General features: G+C 31.5%; 2 protein-coding genes and 1 long non-coding RNA gene across 4 annotated transcripts in view; all 3 read left to right on the forward strand.

Annotated features, from left to right (window-relative positions):
• LOC127720208 (uncharacterized) overlaps window positions 1–20,934 on the forward strand; it is a 220,975-nt gene that overhangs the window by 144,963 nt on the left and 55,078 nt on the right. The window lies entirely within an intron of this gene.
• The window catches only part of LOC127720209 (uncharacterized), a 190,474-nt gene that overhangs the window by 114,325 nt on the left and 55,215 nt on the right, over window positions 1–20,934 (forward strand). The gene's annotated exons all lie outside the window — the stretch shown is intronic.
• LOC127720206 (uncharacterized) overlaps window positions 1–20,934 on the forward strand; it is a 106,186-nt gene that overhangs the window by 76,332 nt on the left and 8,920 nt on the right. The window contains exons 14-17 of one of the 2 annotated variants that reach the window (XM_052226681.1): window positions 6,745–6,842; window positions 9,942–10,154; window positions 18,388–18,613; window positions 20,164–20,274. In XM_052226681.1, coding sequence (XP_052082641.1) covers window positions 6,745–6,842; window positions 9,942–10,154; window positions 18,388–18,613; window positions 20,164–20,274 — 648 coding nt within the window. The remainder of the gene's footprint in view (window positions 1–6,744; window positions 6,843–9,941; window positions 10,155–18,387; window positions 18,614–20,163; window positions 20,275–20,934) is intronic. The other variant, XM_052226682.1, reaches the window with a different exon arrangement.

The raw sequence follows: 20,934 nt of genomic DNA on the forward strand, positions 1-20,934 counted from the left end.
TAAATTTATATTCCTTTTTGGACGATTTTTTGCTATGCTGCCTCCTTCCAGTACACCTCCTTCTGGCATTACGGATCGTAACACTAAATACAATTAATCCTATGATTAACGAAAATATAACGAAAGTGAGTTTAATGCTTGAAAATATACGCTCGATAATTCAAAGTCAACGCTGAATCAACAGCCGGATATATTCCAAATTACGGAATCACATATATCCAATAAAGTCACTAAATAAAATTTTCATATCTAATCAATCGCTGAATCACACAGCTGGATATACGCCAGTTTAACGGCACGCAATATTTAATCCAATTGCAAAAAATCACTGATAAATCATATCAGCTACATAAGCAATAATCCTACGATAGCACCTATATCCTTTAGGAAAATTACGCTTATAATCCACTACAGAATAATTAGTATCTTAAATTAATTAATCCTTTTCCGCTGCCACCATTTATGTTACATCTCAATATTAATTAACAAGACAACATCGAGTTCATATACAATATTTATATATTGCAAACATGTAACCAACTTTTCACATCGAGCAACAACCTTCAAACTGACCAGAATATACATTAAACCTGTCTTTTTTTTGAATGTTTATCATATTAAAATAACCAGAAACTTTAAGTGTTCTTCAGTGGCGACTTTATGGCCATAGATAAATTGCACTAAATAATTGCGACAGTTCTATAGAGTTCATTCAGATGCTAAGAAAATATAACTATTTAACGGTTAACAGGTCTCACAGTTAAAGTTCTTGTAATGTCTGTTACACAAATAATATTAAAATTAGCCTTTTAACAGATGCATATTCAATGCATATAACTTATCAAGGTGGTTTTAAGAGTAATACGATAGGTGTAATATGTGCAGCATGATAACTTGATGATCATTCCTGAACACCGGTGTTCTGATACAGTTTTTGATTGAGTTCGTGTTGCTAATTTTTTGTTTTTTTATGAGGTGTTTAGTGCTGTTGTTTGTTTGTTTCGTCTTTTTATCTTTGGCAATGGTGACTTTGGTGTTGTCTGTTTTAATTGGACTTGTGCTTTTTGCTTGCAAATTGGTACATGTATCGTCTCTCATTTGACACTATTGTTTTCCTCAACTTTATACGTATGTAGTTGAAATACAACTGAACAGCCCAGCCGGATTAGTTTTTTTTCCAATTTCCAACCTCCATGTGCTTTTTTAATTTAGGTTACAACAAGCTAAAATAATAAAACTAGATTTGAATTAGAATATACTTTCAAAACTTCATGAACCAACACCATTCCATTATTGAAAGGAAAGTATTTTAGGGCATGCAATAGTTTCAGAATGTGATTTAACTGATGCAATGCACCTTGCAAAACAGCTGGCACAGTTTGAAAGCAAATGATACAAGAGATAACGATAACAATTCGGTGGTAATTTTGATAAAGACTCGAGCTTAACTCTTGTTCAATTATACCTCCTTAAGCTTGTTTCAGATATTGATATAGAAATAAGGAAATGTGATATGATTGTCAATGAAAAACTATCCATCACAACCAGATACAAAGTTACATTGATGAAGGCAAGGTAAGGTTACCAAACGCCGTTAAGCACTCACCTAAACCCCAACCCTGTAAACTATAAATTATTGTAGCATATACATTGATGTGGGGTTGCTTCTGTAAAAATCAACATCAGAAAACAGTAACGAATTGATTCATTGTTTCAGCTTGGTACTTGCATTTAATAGGATCGAGTTGTATAAATTGCTGTGCAGTTTGTGGATTAAGTGATATTTCGAAGGTGTTGCAATTGTTTGTCCAGCAACATTACATACAGACAAGTATTTTCACCACATCTGCTGTTGACAACATTTATCATAGTTCTTTAGCTTCTAAAGATGTCATGGTCTTGATGGTCAGCGTATCAGAGGAAGTCGACGTACGACCGTTCATGATAAGCTCAGTGTCATACTGATGTCGTTAACCTAGGTGTATCTATCGTAACAGCACCAAATGTAGGCATGTCAAGGATTGTTTTTTGCAAAATAATAAAGTAAATTAAAGTAAATAATGCAATACTTGAATTGCTTGCAGGTAAACAACTTTCATATAATGCCATTCTACCATAAAGTTCAACTCGGATTGATCAAACAAAGATATTAACTTTACTATACAAATAAACTTGGGGCTAGGCTTTAAATCGAAATAATTACCATCTCCGTTTAGAAGGGATTGCAAAAGAGAAAAGAAATGTGATTGTAAATTATGAAACGTTGTTTCGGACACTGCAAGCATCTTTGTTCTGTATTATCCTGCACTGAATTGTGCCGCTGTAATTTTGCTAACTATATCTGAAGAAAACAAAATGTTCCAGTACAAAACAGAACAAGCGCAATGCAAAAAATGCCCAATACATATTTGTTGTAACAGCGATAGAGAATTTACTGGCTAAAATAATTGCAAACTGTTATAAGGGGTAATATAGATACATCCCTAGATTGTATTTGTATTTAACCAATTCCATATGAAGCCAATATTTATAACATGGCGAACAGTTTGTAAAAAAAGTATCAAATTCAGGTGTTCAATGATTCATTTCGTTTAAGGTGAATCAAATGAAATCTACAAACTAAATTTGGTGCTTGTATCATTAAATGAACTATATTCTATAGTCTGTAAATGTCACACTTATATACTTATATGGAGTTATTTTCTTTCAGAACGATAGGTCATTCTTTTGAAGAATCAACCCGGACGATAGCAAGTTTCAATGAAATTTGCTTCAAGGCATAAAATAATGACCTGTGTAAGGTCATTATTTTCTCTGATTAAAATGCAAACTATAATTTGCTTAAACATTTAAATCGTTTCAAAGTTATCGTGTGTTGTTGCCAATTGGGGTTTTACTTTTTAATTTTCCATCTTCTATAGGTTTTAGGAAGAAACAATCCTTTCCTCCGTTCATAAGATTGAAATACAAAAAATCGTCGTTAACGCACATTTAAACTTTCGAAACAAATAATGTGAATTTTTGATAGTTTATTGGTACAATAAAGGGATATTATGTGAGATGAGTTTAATAATGCAAAACTTTTCATAACACTTTTATAACAAGCCAGATTTATCACATTATTGGATTTTGAAAATCTTCAGGTGCGGGTCAAGGAGTTTGAGAAGGGGGTCATACTAGTAAAAAGTATATGCGTTTATCATTTATGAAGCAACATAAGCTCCCCCCCCTGTAAATAAGCCTCTGGTTTTATTGATCACACTGTATTGGAAATCATACTTGAACCTATGGGTATTCGTTTTTCTTGTTGCATGTACATGTATCACGATTCCGTGATCTCTTCGTGCCAGTTCTTAACTTTTTACATCGATATATACCTTTTATTCTATTAACTGATCAAATGGCCATATATTCTTGTTTTCTATGGAATAACAGCCGCGTACTTTATAATGTGGTGGGTGGAGAATACTATTTAATCCTGAATCACAGCTTGAAAAAAAAGTGTATTGTTAGACAAAAGAAAGAAAACAACTATTCTGAATAGTTCGTTAAAAATTGTTGAAAAGAATCTGCTTTTGGCATGCCACAAAACCAGGTTCAACCCACCATTTTTTTCTTAAAATGTCCTGTACCAAGTCAGGAAAATCGCCATTGTTATATTATAGTTCGTTTCTGTGTGTGTTACATTTTAATGTTGTGTTTTTGTTGTGTCGTTGTTCTCCTCTTATATTTGATGCATTTCCCTCAGTTTTAGTTTGTGACCCGGATTTGTTTTTATCTCTATCAATTTATGAGTTTCGAACAGCGGTATACTACTGTTGCCTTTATTTCCGCGATAAAAATATCATGCACAAAAACAAACAAAAAAAAAAAAAACACAGCATCCCTCTTTCATAAAGTTGATACAATAAATTACTTACAAAATTACTTGTTTTTTTCATACCCCGTAACAATTCTTATTTTCGATGCTTCATGCAGTTGCAGCAATATTTAAATAGTAAATGAATACTGATTTCTATAGTTTATATCCAGACTAATTAGTGAGTTTTATTTCGCATTATAAATGACCCGTAGGGCGAATTAAAAACTGAACGCATCAGAAAAGAATATCCCACTTTAGTGTGGTCGGTAAAATAGGATGCAAATCATGCAAATTTTTGCAGGCAATAATATTTGTTGGCGGTATATAAGTCAGATAATGCAAATTTTAATATGTTTCTTGTCGTATAACATACCTCGGGGTGTCAGGATTGCACAAAGAAAGACCTCCCTACGGTCGGTCTTTCATTTGATCAATATTATTTATGTTTTATGTTAACTGTAAGAATACAATTTGATATCTCTTCTAGTTAACTTAGAAAAATTTTGAGAAGACTAGCAAATAAATTTTTTTCGGGGTAGACCAAACCTAGATCTACCTTTTTAGGACTATTCAAGTACTATTACCTTGTCTGGTCCAGACTAGACATGTATATAGGTCTGTCTTTGACTAGTCAAAGGATATGTCTACTCCAGACCAGTCCAAACCTGTAGACATGGTTGTTTTTTATTGGACTTAGGATGGGTCAGCTCCTGACTAGACCTAGGTGGAAAGGAGTACTCGTTAAAGATATTTGATTAAAAAATATAAAAAAAAGTTTGCATCTAATGGGTTCCAGGAAAAGGTGTAGTTCATATCCTACCGCTAATAACTTTTGGCAATACACCTTTTACCCAATACTACTCGGAAGAAGGATGTTGTTTTAATATACTTTTTTAGATGGTTATGTAGATGGTTATGCATATTAACTGTACCTATTGAAGTCCAAATAACTATAATCAGCTTGTTCGCATCACAATGACTGTCCTAATTGATATGCAGAAGTGATGAAAGGTTAAGTTTAAAATGTTCGGTCAGTATAAAGCAGGAAGTTTTCAAACACACCTGTAATCTTCTACGTTGACTTTTTCGTTCCAAAGCTGATCTTAAAAGAAATAATCTTAAGTTTCAGTCTACCAACTTGTTACTCACGAAAACGAAAATAAAAAAAAACAAAAAACGATAATATTATTTTTGTAACTATTAAGGGCTTAACACATCGAAAGATTTAAGATCGATATCTAGCGGCTAGTATGTACACAGTATATACAATAGTACACAAAACACAACATAGAAAACTAATTAAAGACTGAGCAACATGAACCCCACCAAAAACTGGAGGTGATCTCAGGTACTCCGGAAGGGTAAACAGATCCTGCCACACATGTTGCACCCGTCGTGTTGCTCATGTTAGTAAAAACCCGGTAATAAGTCTAATTCAGTAGGTCACATTCGGAGAAAAGGGGACGCGATTGTAGTTACGACATTTGGAACATATCCGCTGTCATCTGTGAAACTGATTATTTTCTATTTATTTATGCTAAATGTTGATATAATATAATTAAAAATTCACAGTACCATAAATAATAACATAAAACAAACTATGTGCTACTACAGATGTTAACATCATCTGAGATGTAATTCTTACTTGTATTCTATTTTATTTTCGTTTACTATTTTTTCAATTAATATGTAGGCGTATTAGACATTTTATTGCATATGGATCTAAAAGAGTTAGAATTATTGAGTTGCATAATTTATCAGCAGTTGTTGGGATTATTGTGTCAAAATTGAACCTAACTTTATCAGTCAGAGGGCATTGCTCAAACAAGTAGATTTTTAAATTGAACTATAGGTCCACGAGTGATGTTGAAAATAAGGTCCTTTTGAATATTAATTAAATAAGTCACTTTAATTTCTAGATATCATTTACACAGGTGTCCATTTATATAGATTTTATAACAACGTTTTAATGGCATAAACAAATTATCTCAGACAGCTGGTTATTTTTCGAATGAGGTATTAAAGCTAATCCTCTTGAAACACTACACTTATTGCCTTTCAGACGCACTCAATCTTAATATTGGCGTTACTGGATCAAAGACTGGATTTTTTGGGACTATTAAAATACCCTTTTCCTTAGAAATTCTGTATGTAGGCTGATATAAATAAATGGAAACATCTGAATAATTTGAGACTTAAAGTTATTTATAATTTGTAACCCCCCTCCCCCCCCCCCCCCCCCCCAAAAAAAAAAGAATACGCGAAAATCTTAATTACAGGAGATGTTCCTTGCATAATTGTAATAATAATTTATTTCAAAGATATATAAAATAACTTATAGAAATAGTATTTTTATAATAACATAATGTAAGAATTCATAAAAACTTCAATCAGGTTCATGTAGTTCATGCTTTTATTGGAATTGGTTATCATGCTTCGTGCGAACATGCTATACTGTGTGATGCATTTTCATATCATTATACTTATATATCCTAACAAATAATGATCATGTATGAAATTCCATTAACATTTTTCTTAAAAACTACAAATAAGAGCTTCTTGAAATTTGTAATCAGGTTATACCGACTGATGCATTTTCAGATTTATTGCTCATCAACTTCCTGTTTGCTGTAATACTGATACACTCATACACATAATGACAATGTATGAAATGTTAAGCACAATTATGTGAGCATTTTATATTGTGGGATAGGCAATACCTCACACTTCTACTTACTTAGAAAAAACATATACAATTGGTTTGCCAACAAAGGATTGAAGATTGTGATTACTACTCCTATTGTCATTAAAAGCATTACCTTGTAGCATACAAGTTTGGTTGTTTTGGTAGGATAGTAAATTTTTCTATCTTCTACTTGTAGATTGGCCGGATTTAAAGACAGGATTGATGATGGTTAAGAAAAGAGATATACAAAAGTGTTCTGAAAAATCATTTAGAAAGATTTGTGAAAGCAGACAGGTAATTTTGAATGGTAAAAGTAGCACACAAGAAGAGCCGTAGTTTAGAGTAAACCATCAATATGCATACAGTATCAAAGACGATACATGCAACATATACTGACATTTTATAGTTAGTGGAACTAGAGGCTCTAAAGAGCCTGTGTCGCTCACCTAGGTCTATGTGCATCTTCACATATGGACAATCTAGAACATTGTGGACTAGAATAGAAATTCATGACAAAAATCTTTTTTTGTTGATTTTGTATTGCTGATATTTTTTTTCTGTTACCATCAGTTTCTCTCTATCATCTTTAGTTTTTGCTCAAAACAATGAAAATGAAAAAAAATTGTCATTAAGGATCAATAACTAAAATGAAGAGTCAACTGACGGTTTCAGCCATATTGACTCATTTGAAGATCTTGTCTTGATGATCATTTTTGCTGTTATAAGTAATAGTTCTGAAAATATAAGACAAAACGCAATAAATGGGTAAAAATCATTAATATTATAAAATGGCAATAATTCCAATAAGAAGTTTACTGACGATTTAAGCAATGTCGACTTACTTGTAGATCTTGTCTTGGTGATAATATTTGCCATTTAAAGTGTTTATTTATCTATTACAGTTTTGAAGATAATAGGCAATAACACTAAAAATTGGTAAAAATCGTCATTAAAGAGCCATAACTCAAATAAGGAGTCGACTGACGATATCGACCTTGTTCACTTATTTGTAGATCTTGTCTTTGTGATCATTTGTGCGAATATAAGCTTCCATCTATCTATCATTGTTTTAAGATATTAGACAAAAACACAAAAAAGGGTAAAAATCATCATTAAAGGTCAATAACACCAATTAAGAGTTGTCGGACGATTGAAAGTTATCCTATTTGTAGATCTTATCTTGCTGATCATTTTTGCTTTGAAAGTTTCTCTCTATCTATTATAATTTTTAAGACGATATGCAAAATTGAAAAACAAATTAATATAATGTGTCATTTCAGGGCAATAACTCCTATAAGAAGTCATTTGACAGGTAGAGCTTAACATTATGAACGTTTTTACTCATGTCAGATTTTCTCTATACATAGCAGTTTTCAAGATAATAGACAAAACTATTTTTTACCCCTATGTTCTATGTTCAGCCATGTCGGACATGTTGGTTTAAAGGCGGCATCATCGGACATTTTTTTTAAACTAAATACAATAATGATCAATGTGGCCAAGTTTGGTAAAACTTCGCTGAGTAGTTTCAGTGGAGAAGATTTTGTAAAAGTTAACGAAAGACGACGACGACGACGGACGAAGGTCGCCAAGTGATGAGAAAAGCTCACTTGGCTTTTAAGGCCAGGTGAGCTAAAAATCATTGTTTTATAAACGTTTTTGTTCAGATACCAATTCAATGAGGTTCTGCTGGAGGAGTTGATGTTGCCTTCTTCTTTACATCTTACAATGAATTTCAAGTAGCATTTTTGTATTTGTACATCTGATCAGTTGTTTTGGAGTATTTATGGTCTTGTTACTGATTTTTTGTAGGATTAATATTTATTTCCTTGAGTTGCACCTGCCTGGTATGTTATATATATATGTGATTCCTCAATTAAAACTTCTGAATGGAGGATATATGATACGGCCACTTTTGTTGGCTCTTTTAATTCAAAAATCAAAAATTATTGTAATCTACCAAATTAACATATTTCAGATGTTTTATAAGACATATTGTTCAATAGCTATGAACAAAATAATGATGTTCTGTTCATCAACCATCCAAATTTTCTGATTGTCTTCCAATTAATATATCCATCTAAACTAGAGATTAGAGAAACAACAGAAACAGCTTCCACTGCCTCATTTTTAGACATTTACCTCCAATTTGACTACAGTGGTCATCTCAGTAGCAGAGTCGATGACAAACGAGACGATTTCAATTAAGATATTTTAGCAGCATAATACAAATTTCACCCGCGAGTATACATTGCTTAACGCATACGATATTTCTGTTGCTACTTCAACTTTGTGGAAAGTACCAAGACCTAATAGATAAATAGTCGGTGTCAACTTCAAAAATAATCCACGATGGTCTTGAGTTTAAGTTTCTAGATGCTGACGTTTTGTATCATTTCATTTTTTTTACAGTTTTCCCTTTACCAGCCTTTGTAATATTATGATCCTTCTATAGGTCGTTTGACTTTTGACGTGGCACTGTATTTGTACATTAACATGATTAAGCTTATTGGGTTTTGGTTTTGAGCGTTCCAGATGCGGGTGGGTCCAGGTGTGCAATTCGAACACATAATGTTTTCATAGTGTTGTTTTCATTTTGTATATCCTTGTATTTCAATTTTATTTAATTTGTACTTCATCTGGAAAGTGTATATGTCATTATGGTTTACTGTATTGTACTATCAACTCCAAAAAATGTTTTGTTCGTGTCTTTGTCAGATTTATTTGTACATTTGTTTGGATTTTTTTAAGTCAATTGTGTTGTATATCTATAATGTATGTTTACACAGTTTTGACTTCTGGATCTAATTATTGTAACGTGAACCAATAATGTCTGTTTGGGTGTTCACCCAATTTTGTCAATATGATGGAATTATAAACAACTGACTCACAGTAAGAGGTACAGCTAGCTCTAAAGCCAGGTTTAAGCCACCATTTTTTTTTCCGGAATATACCTTTACCAAGTCAAGAATATGACAGTTGTTTTTCATTCGTTCCGAGCATTTGATTGTCAGGTTTTATTTGATTTCTCCTTTTTAGAAATTTACCTTGGAGTTCGGTATCATTGTTAATACTTTTTTTAAGATTTAAAATTATTTTTGGCAAGAATCTTTGATGCAAAATTTCTCCTCAAAGATATACTCTTTGGAAGAATTAGGAATGTCAAACTTATTTCTGAGGCTTTTAATTTATATCAATCATATCTTTTTTATACAAAATTAGATTAATCATGTTTATCAACATTGTTTCCTTATAATGAAAATGTGTTCTCATATTTTTTTTTTTCCCCATTCATACAAGGTGTGTATGATTTCCATGTATATAAACATGTATATGAATAAGCGTAGTATCACAAGTTAATCAATCATTGTCTGTTATTTGCTTTCTTTTTAGGTTTACAATATGACAAGGATAAAGAAAGGAAAGTTTTTAATGATATCTAATGTTCAATGTATCAAACAATACACAGATACACAATCACCAAATGATACTGAGTTGAAAAGTAGAAGTCGTATAGACTTTGATAAAACTTCTATATTACAACTTTTCAAGCATATGCAGTATGAATCAAAAGGAGCTGATGTACTCAAAGATGTCTCAGGATATGTATGTTAATGTAAAATATTTTGGATTCATTTTTAGTTATAAGGGTGTGAATTTTCAATACATATAGGCTTAAATGCAAACTTTCGCAATGCAATTCCACAAAAATGCAATTTTTCCTCAATACACGAAAATTGGCACCCACGAAAAAAAAAAATGAGTTCACAGTGTATTAGGTTCATTCAGATTTTTATCAATTTTCGAAATAGAATGATTTGGTTTTAAATATTTTTAAAAATCCATACACTGTATGTGCACTTTATAAAAGAGTCAAAAGGAACAGTGCTTTGTGTATATGTCATTTTGTTTTACTATATTGTATGTACTATTAGCTACATATTTTGTTGTTTTTGTCAGATTTATTTGTATGTATGTTTCAAGTCTGTTGTTTTGTATGTATGTGATGTATGCAGGGATCTTCATTTACCTGTTTTATGATGGCGCACTGCCATCATCAAATTATCTTTTTCCATCGTCAAATAATCCTCGCCATGGTTCTGCTATCGTTAAATAAACGCAACCATGTGAGGCATGGTTGAAAGTAGTATTCAAAATTTGTTTTCGTTTCGGTATTTTTTGTTAGCAATCATACTCAATTGCCTATAGTTGCACGACCCCTATTGTACTATAATCAAAACTGTTCTAATAAGTGTTTTAAAACTTTGCGGGTTATCCAGCTAATGATCATTTCTATTTCTTGAACAGGTAACAACACATAACAGGAGAAACATTGATCTTAACTAATCTAACCTAACTTATCTTTAAAACCCCTCTGTAGAATCATATTTTTATATGTTGAATAGGTGTTGTCTTTATATACAGTGCTGGTACCCCCGCCACCATTCGGAATCTAATCAAATTTTCATGAGTAGAGCGGTTGCATACTTTATCTACACGTTACAAACCTGTCGTGCATTTTCCATTGTTATTCAAAGCAAAATAATTATCTAAGATACCTGGGACGATCTCATTTCATAAAGGATATCTTTAGTTTACTTATTGTACCTCGAACTTATTAACCCGGTGTAGGTCTTTAAGTTGAGGTTCAATTTACTAACAGTTAATCGGGCATGACTAATTAGACACGCGCTCTTAAAACAGGGGGTCCAAAATAGGATCGGGGAAAAACAGCCAATGAAATACCATAATTTACAATTTCAGAGAATGAAAGTGAGTGGAAATACAAACATTGTCCGAAACCGGGAGATGCTGGATACAATAGGAATTTATTTACAAAATAAGTCCATATCTTATTTACTTATAGTGGCCGTTATTGATTTAAAATTCATGTCGTTTTGTTTTTGGCATTCGTCTACCGTGGAGACAAAAAAAAGGGGAGGGGGTAATAGCTTAACTTACGATTTTGATTATGGTACAACTTTATTCTATTACGGCATACGTTTTACCTCTAGTCAACACTCTATCTTATTAAAGAGTCTCTCTAAAATTGTTATCATTTGCTTCAGGTTGTTCAACTTTACATCTCGTGATGACTATATATGACATATTTGCCACTGGACATCAAGGGAGCAATTAATTAATCAGCACCATTTAGTGATGTATAATCATTAGTCTTCAGTTGATATTTATCTCAGGCAGTTTTCAAATTTTTATACATTTGATTTTATTCATATTTGATTTTTTAAGCGTAAATTTTAGCATTCCTTTCCTCATTTTTCTCTTTGCATTTAATCTTTTTTTAACATTAAATAACTTAGTCCACATCAGGGGTTACATTGTATCCTATCAAACCAAACTAGGAGGAGGGGAGTAGAACAGACATTTTTTTTTCATTGAGTGGCAATAACTCATATATTGTTTCGTACAACGACTGCAGTCTCGTCTACGTGACCTCACTGTCGACCTCCTATTGCAAGACCTACCTATTGTATTTAAAATTGATGTGTTCTCGTCATGAACATGAATGAAATATTTGCCACTGGACGTAAAGCAAACAACAAGCAATCAACTTCATAAATTATTCCATGTATATAGTACACAAAGACAAGATCTTGTAAAATGCTACAATGTAAAATTTCCATTTAAATCACTCAATAATAGTGCACACTTTTTTATGGTTTTGCAATTTACTACATAACTGAACACTTATAAAAAGAAAAAAATTAATATGGTTCTTATCTACGATTTATGATTTATGATTTTGTCAGGGGATTATGAAACTAAGAAAGGTAAAAGGTTTTTTTCAAGGTGTTTGTTTATGCTACATTTAAACGTGAAAACGGAATGACGGGCGACTTAAATGTAAGTGTATGTTTTCATATAATACATTGTATTTCAATTTAAGAATGATGATCAACCTTGCAAAAATATCTCATCTGTACACGTTTTGATCGAGCAACTCAAACCTACATATAAAAAGAAGATGTGGTATGATTGCCACTGAGACAACACTACACAATACACCAAATGACACAGAAAGTAACAACTAAAGGTCACCTTACGACCTTCAACAATGAGCAAAGCCCATACCGCATAGTCAGCTATAAAAGGCTCCGAAATGACAAATGTAACACAATTCAAACGAGAAAAATAAAGGCATAATTTATGTACAAAATGATGAACGAAAAACAAATATGTAACACAGCAAAAAATGAGAACCACTAAATTGGGACTGGCATACACATAATGTGGCGGGGTTTAACTAGTTAGGTGGCGCCAGATCTGAGAGTACTCACAGTTACTGACTAGTTCATAGCAAATAACTACTAATAAAAAAAATAACTTGATGCTAAAGATGTTACATTTAGGATATTTAATTCGATTTTATTCATTGGAGTTTACGTGCAAAGTTTTTCTTTGAAAATAAGCAAACAAAACACGATTTATTAATTTATTGGACTGAACAGACAAAACTAATTATTTTGCATTTGCAAATAACGTAGTGTAGGAAAATTACAGAATCAAAACCAAACTGAATATTTACCTGAATATTGTGAAGGACCTCATGCATGTAGGTCTGTTCGATTAGAAGTTGTGAAACAATCTTATTAAATAACTAATTGTTGAAAGATTTTACTTACTGTATTCATATGGTCTAGTCTTTACGAATCTACTTCATGATTATTGACAGATTACAAACATCAAATATATATAACAAGAAGTTTTGGTGCAGAACATTCATTGGTCAGTTGTAAATGAGGACTGTATAGGGTTTTGATTTCCTCATTTATAAAGTAGAAAATCGTTATATTGAAAAGTTGGAATTCAAATATATAAATTTACCTCTTAATTTTATAAAACTATCCTATGGTCTTATTCTAATGCTAAAAATATAATAAATAAATAATTAAATGATGTAATCGGTCCTTTTTCAATGCAATTAGGTAACTGTTATTTGTCTATATCAGTCTGAGTACTGTTTAACTATTATTTAAGTTGAATATATTTAGACTCGTCCAATTCAGGGGAATAAGGCTTCTGCAAGCGTTTTTTTTTGTGTGTACTTTTCTTCTGATTTTGACGGTTTGTAAGTCAGTAAAAGTTCAATTATTAAGTTAATATTGACATTAAAAGACCTCCTCACAAAAAGGGCTGTTCAAATCTCACCATCCCTTTTTGTTCGAAGGTCTTTTAATATCAATATTAACTAATCATTGAGCTTTTACTATTACTTAAGTATGTTTATGGATTTGAAATATTGCCACGTTAGCCAATTATGTCTGTTTTGGTTGCTCAACACATTTTTGTCAATATAACGTTACTATAAAAACTGTCATACAAAAGGCAAGTTAAGCTAGCTATAAAACAAAGTTTAACCCACCATTTTCTTTGAAAAAAAACCCTGGTATTATGTCAGGAATACCACAGTTGTTTTCCATTTGTTCCGTTGGTTGATATAGTTGAGCGTGTTTTATATCAGGTTTTATGGACTTCCCATGTTTGTCACCCGCGGAATCCAACCCCCTCGTCCTCCACCACACTCCTATCCCACCCCACCCCCGCCGCAGTGCAGGGGGACATTGAAATACTCGGCGTCTGTCTGTTTGTCTGATTTTGTTAGCGCTACGGGACAACGTTAACAATTCTTGCCAAATTTTTACGAAACTTATATCATAGGTTTATATCAGTAATGTCGGGATTAAGTTCGAAAATCAGTGCTGATGAATAATTTTTAAAAGAATTATGCCCCATAGAAATATTAATTATATGGAAAATTGCATTGTTAACACACATTCGCGAACAGTTCTTGCCAAATTTTTATGAAATTTATATCATAGGTTTATATCAGCAATGACCCGAAAAGTTCGAAACTCAGTGAAGATCAATATCTTTTCAACGAGTTATGCTCCTTGGAAATAATAATGATATAGAAAAATGCATGGTAAGTGCTTTCATGTGTACAATTCTTGCCAGATCGTTCTTAAATTTATATCTAAGGTTTATATCAGCAATGGTGATGACAGTTTTGAAAATCAATGCCTTTTAACAATTTAACAAACAATTATGTCCCATGTGCTTTTAGGGGGTCAATGGTTCTTGTATTGAATTTACCTTTGAGTTCTGTATTTTTGCTAAATACTTTTTTATTGCATTTATTCATCATAAGGTCACAGAATTTGTAGACCTTCAACAAAGATCAGTATTTTTGTTTTCTGTTTGATAGGATATATATGTTTAAAAATATACAAATATCTGTTCTTCAAAATCAATATCTTCAATATTTTTTTATTCAAATTTAGAATTTGATAGCATAACTGACCACGTAACCACTAAAAACCTTGGTTTCTTTGGTTATTGTCAATGAGGAAGAAACCAATTACAACAAATAGCCGAAAACAAATAGTCTGTAAACCTATGCAAAAGTAATTGTATTTAGTAAGTTGACTGCTGTAACGGCTGAACGTTGACAATTATTTTCAATTTGTTTCGTTGGCTGATATAGTCGAGTGTGTTTTTATCAGGTTTTATGGACTTCGTATATTTGTTAATACTTTTAAATTGCATTGATTCATCGTAGTGTCCCAGAATTTGTCGACCTTCAACAGAGATCAGAATTTTTGTTTTCTATTTGATAGGATATTTATGTTTAAAAATATACAAATATCTGTTCTTCAAAATCAATATCTTCATTACTGTTTTGTTTTAATTAAGAATTTGATACCATAACTGACCACGTAATCACAAAAGGCCTTGGTTTCTGTGGTAATTGTCAATGAGACAGAAACTAATTATAACAAATAGCCGAAAACAAATATTCTGTAAATCTATGTAAAAGTAATTGTATTTAGTAAGTTGACTGATGTAATGGCTGAAATATGACAGTTCTTTTCCATTTGTTCTGTTGGCTGATATCGTCGAGTGTGTTTTTTTCCAGGTTTTATGGACTTCCATTTTTGAATTTAACTTTGAGTTCGTACTTTTGTTAAAACTTTTTTGTTGCATTGATTTGTCGTAATGTCTTAGAACTTGTATATAAGTCTTCAACAAAAATCAGAAGTTTAGTTTTCTATTTGATAAGATAAAAAGTAAAATAACAAAAATACCGAATGTATATTTGAATATATACAAATATCTGTTCATCAATATTTGTTGTTTAAATTAAGGATATGATACCATTACTGAACAAGTAACCACTAATGACCTTGGTTTGTGTGGTAATTGTAAATGAGACAGTCACCAAGCACAACAAATTGCCGAAAACATATATTCTTTTAACCTATGCAATAGTAATTGTATTTAATAAGTTGACTGCTATAAAGTGTCATAATCTTTCGATATGTATGCTACCCCTAGAAGTCTTTTGGTAGGATTTTGTTTTGGGAGAGGGGTTTCTGCCTCATTAATTTATTACCCACATCTCTTTTTGTTCGTATGAAAACAAAAATTCTAATATTAGGGATTGATCAAATTTCTCGTTCTAAACCATCAGCACAATTAAAGTTTTCATACATTACAATCTGATTGAAATACAAATTCGGTGACTCATTTCGGTAACAAGTATGTGACAACGTTCTGTTCAACTTTCTGTCTAAAAGGCCTGCTGGGATCAGCTTGTTTTGTCGTAATGGTTATAAACACCTTAAAAATATGAAGGCCAAAATTTCATTTAGTGATGTAATAATTACTATTACAGAAAGAAGAAGGGAGTGTTGTCAGATTCTTGTAAGCAAAGTGTGGACACATGATTAGTATTCAAATCAGATTGGATACATTAAGAAAGGAAATCATGAATATTTTCTTTTTGTATTTATACATTTTTAGCACAGGTTTTACTAACCCAAGGAAAAAAGCCTTTCATGACTAGAATTTAATCATGCTGGATAATCATTTATGTTAAACTCACCTTGCCTAAAAGTGCAAGTGAGCATTGCCATCACTAGGCGTCTGTTGTATTTCGTAGCATATAGTTAGCTTTTTTCAAAATCTTTGTTTATGGAATATAAGACTAATTTCAGCCAAACTTGGTTTGATTGATTGTGAGGGTGTCGCAAATAAAATACTTGAATTTCTTCCCGACCAATCAACCAACATGGCTACTGTGTCTAAAAATAGAACATAGGGCGAACACATGTTTTGGCATATATTTTGAAACTTAAACTGAGAGAAATTGTCATCTCAAAACTATCAGATTTAACTAGACTAACTTAGATTTGCAATTATATTTATTGATCCAAAATTGTCAATCAATCGCTTATAACAGTTATTGGCATAAATGTGCTACGGGAGTATACATGAAAGATGAATTTTTTCATACTTTGCCAAAATCTACTATATGTTTTAATTTGTTTAAATATATAAAAAAAAAAAAAAAAACTGATAGGTCACCGAGCTTGTTTTAAAGCTACAGATTATGTAAAAATTGCATTTTTTGTTTGGATTTAACAGTGGAAAAGCATCATAATGTGAATAGAAATAAACTCATCATGTTTACCAGAATTAAAATGTTCTACGCCAGACGCCATAATCGTCTACAAACGACTCATCAGTGACGCTCGAATCAAAAAAAGTTAAAAAAAAAAAAGCCAAAAAGTATTATTCGGAAGTAAATTATAGTTTTTTAAAAAAAATTATGAGAACATAGCTCTAAAAAAAATGCTTTCAGAAAATTTTCCTGAAGATTCCTTTAAGAATTATACATTTTCTGAGTTACCTCCGCCAAATATATACAAAGTTTTAAAAAAAAACATATAAAGCGAACATTTATTACTTTCTAAAAACATGAGTAATATAACTTAAGATCACACAAATGTATTCATTTAAAAGAAAAATCTTATTCGTAAATTGAATTTCGTCATCGAATTTTACTATATTATAGATTTAAATAAATTTCTGGACCTATTTTAGAATCTAAGATGGCGGAAGACTACCATACCACCTTAAATGATATTTTCATCAGTTGTTTGCATATTTGATTATTATCTTGCAAAATATAATAGATTAAAAAAACTGATGCAAGCAAACCTGATCAATGACTTTTTTTGTTTGTTTATGGCCGTTATCATAAAAAATTATTATAATAGAATGATGTAAATGATGCTTAAAATGAGGCCAATGTAAATGATACTAAAAATGGAAATGATGTCGAAAACAAAACTTGGCTATCAAGTCATTTCAATAGCTCATAGGAAACAAATAGGTCAGTTGGGCTTAAAAATCATATCAACACATTATTTTATTAGAAACTTAGCATACATTTAATTTTACAAGGTTCTCTTTATGCATAGGCTTTTAACTTATATCTTTAGAGAAGATAGTTTTCGTAGTCTATATATATTGAAGTAAAAAATAAAGTTTGTTATATGCTTTTATTCTATAAAAAAAAAGTCTTTAATTATTACTGAAAATTTTATTGCTTATCTGTCAAGTCTTATGTTTTGGGAAGTTCATCCTCAGGATATCAAGCAACATGAATTCAAAATTATTATTAAATATGGAACATAGTGGGAAATCCAAATATTAAATAGAAAATAGGGAAAACTGCAATACCTAATACACCAACAGTATTGTTATTTGAGTTATTGTCTATTAATGCTGTTTTTAGTGTTTTGGATTTTATTTGGAAGGCAATACATGTACTGGAAAGAAAGTAACTGTGCATATCAAAATATAAAAAAGATGACATCTTCAAATAAGTTTATTGTTTTGTTGGGAAGATGCATAGGGAAGCAGACAATTAAAGTTATTATAGCTTAATTCTTGTAATGTTTTTTGGTTGAATGATATATTTCCTGCTGTACTTTAAAGAAGATATTTCAATTGTTTATTTTTGATACAGGACATGAAGATGTTTCTTCAAGACAATTTAAAGAACAAAGAGAATTCATCTTTTGACAGCTTAGTTATAGTAATCTTCTCTGGTGGAGATAAATATAAACCAAGACAAATATATGACAAATATGACAACGAAATAGAAAATAAAGAAATATTTTCAATCATTCAAGAATCCCCAGCTTTTGCAGGAAAACCAAAAGTTGTCATTATAAGTACATACAATTTTGAAGGTATATAAGCTAAGCCTTATTGTAACAATGAAGGGGTACTTCTTTATACTGTGGTAATGGGGCTTGTCATTTACCAGCTCCAGTCAGATTTAAATTTTGTCTCGCCTACGATGAAAGTCACAGAATGCGAGAAATAGGGATTAAAATCCGGAGCGGGCAGCATAAACTGTTTAAATTCACTATATTTCAGAGGGTGACGGTAGAAGACATGGAGGCTTCATACCTTGCATACAGATGCCTTATGTTATGAACTTTCCGTCTGTCATATGTCAGTTATCCTTGACATCATTATCATGGTTAAGTGACTGATTAAAAAAAAGTTAAATTTTTATGTTATGTGAATTTCTCACTTATTATGAGTAATAGAATAACTATATTTAGTATGTGTTTTCCTTGCTAGGTCTACATTTCCGTCACACAGGGTTTACCTGACCTCGACCACATTTTATGGATCAGTGATCAAGGTTAAAGTAAATGATCAGGTCCGTTTTTCAGATACTATAAGCAGGAGGTCAACTTTATTTGATGGATGGAATGATTGTAAGGTGTACATAGATATAGGAAGATGTGGTATGAGTGCCAATGAGACAACTCTCCATCCAAGTTACAATTTATAAAAGTAAACCATTATAGGTCAAGGTACGGCCTTCAACACGGAGCATTGGCTCACACCGAACAGCAAGCTATAAAGGGCCCCAAAACATTATTAGTGTAAAATGTCTGTCTGGTAGGATTCATCTGACCTTGACCTCATTTTCATGGTTCATTAGTCAATGTTAAGGTTTCAAGGTGAAATCTGTTTCTCAGATACTATAAGCAATAAGGTCAACTATATTTGATGTATATAATTACTGTAAGGTCTTGGAGGTTTCATCTGACCTTGACCTCATTTTTGTGGATCTTTGATAATGTTAAGTTTTTGTGATACTTGTGGGAAAACTTGATCTTTAGGTATATCAGCATTAAATAAATTATGAATAGAAAAGATTATTATACAAACAACAGACTGAAGGACCAGTTTAAGAGTACTTGATTACTGAAAGCTAGTTTAAAGCCAATTACAAACATTCATAAACAGTCTGAGAAGAGCATGACATTGTGATATGCTAAAAGAAATGCCAAGTTAACTGTATCGATAGGATGAAGGATCATGAGTTCTCATAGCTGTACATAGTACCGATATATACTTAATTATGTTTGATTTTTTTCAACAACAAAATCAATGTTAGTACTGATAAAGCAATTTTAAAAAATTGTACTACTGTGTTTAATTGATTACCTTTAAGAAAAAGTGTATTCAAAATATCGATGAGTTTACATGGATTGTATCTACATTTACCTGCTCTGTAAACAACATCTCTGTAAATATTAGCATTAGGATGTTAATTTTATAAGTACAATAATAAATTAAGAAAAATGAATACAGCTCATTTCATATACTTTTATCGTAATTCAGTTATGCAGAATAAAGTATTTCAAAAAGAATGGAAATAAGAGGCAAGCTTTGTAATTGTTGAAATACTATGCTTCTTTTTCCTTTTTATTTGAAGAAGAAACAGAAACATATGATGACTTGGATGTTGAAAAACAGGAGCTGCATTTTTACGACAAAGGGTCAAATAATAAAGATTTATTTGTGGTGTCTTCTCAACCAAGGACAAGTATAGATATTTTTTAGTTTATGATAGACATGCATATGATAGACAGGATATATTATGTTATATCTTTGTATGTCAGTACATCCCACCACACTTTGTAAAAAAATTGAGATTGCAAATTTACTTACTCAAATATACTTTGATCAGTTTACTACAAATAACATACATTTATATGTTATTGTTGGAATTGCCTAAAATATAAAAGCTCTCTTTCCATTTTGAAAAAAAAGATTCAATTTTCCAGATTTATGGGACTTTAATCATGTTAATCGTCAAATTTAAGGCAATTTTGAAATTGCCTACAGATTTTCTGCAAGGCTGTGTTACTATTTCTTATTTAATGTCTTCTACAATATTCCATTTGATTATTGCATGAATTTCAACGTTCACAGGACTGGTGTATTTTGCGTCTCTGGTACAGCTGTTTATTACCTTTCAAATGTCACAGCATTATATGGAAATAAATAAGTAAATGTTACATATACGCAGGACTGTTTATCTGTCTTGATTAAATATAAATTGCAATTGATTTTTTATGCCTCCGTCGTAGCGGAGGGGGCATTATAAGAGGGATGAAAGATACCAGAGGGACAGTCAAACTCTTAGATCGAAAACAAACTGACAACGCCATGGCCAAAAATAAAAAGACAAACAGACAAATAA

Source organism: Mytilus californianus, unplaced genomic scaffold (assembly GCF_021869535.1).
Source record: "Mytilus californianus isolate M0D057914Y unplaced genomic scaffold, xbMytCali1.0.p SCAF_11, whole genome shotgun sequence".
NCBI classification, from domain to species: Eukaryota; Metazoa; Mollusca; class Bivalvia; order Mytilida; family Mytilidae; genus Mytilus; species Mytilus californianus.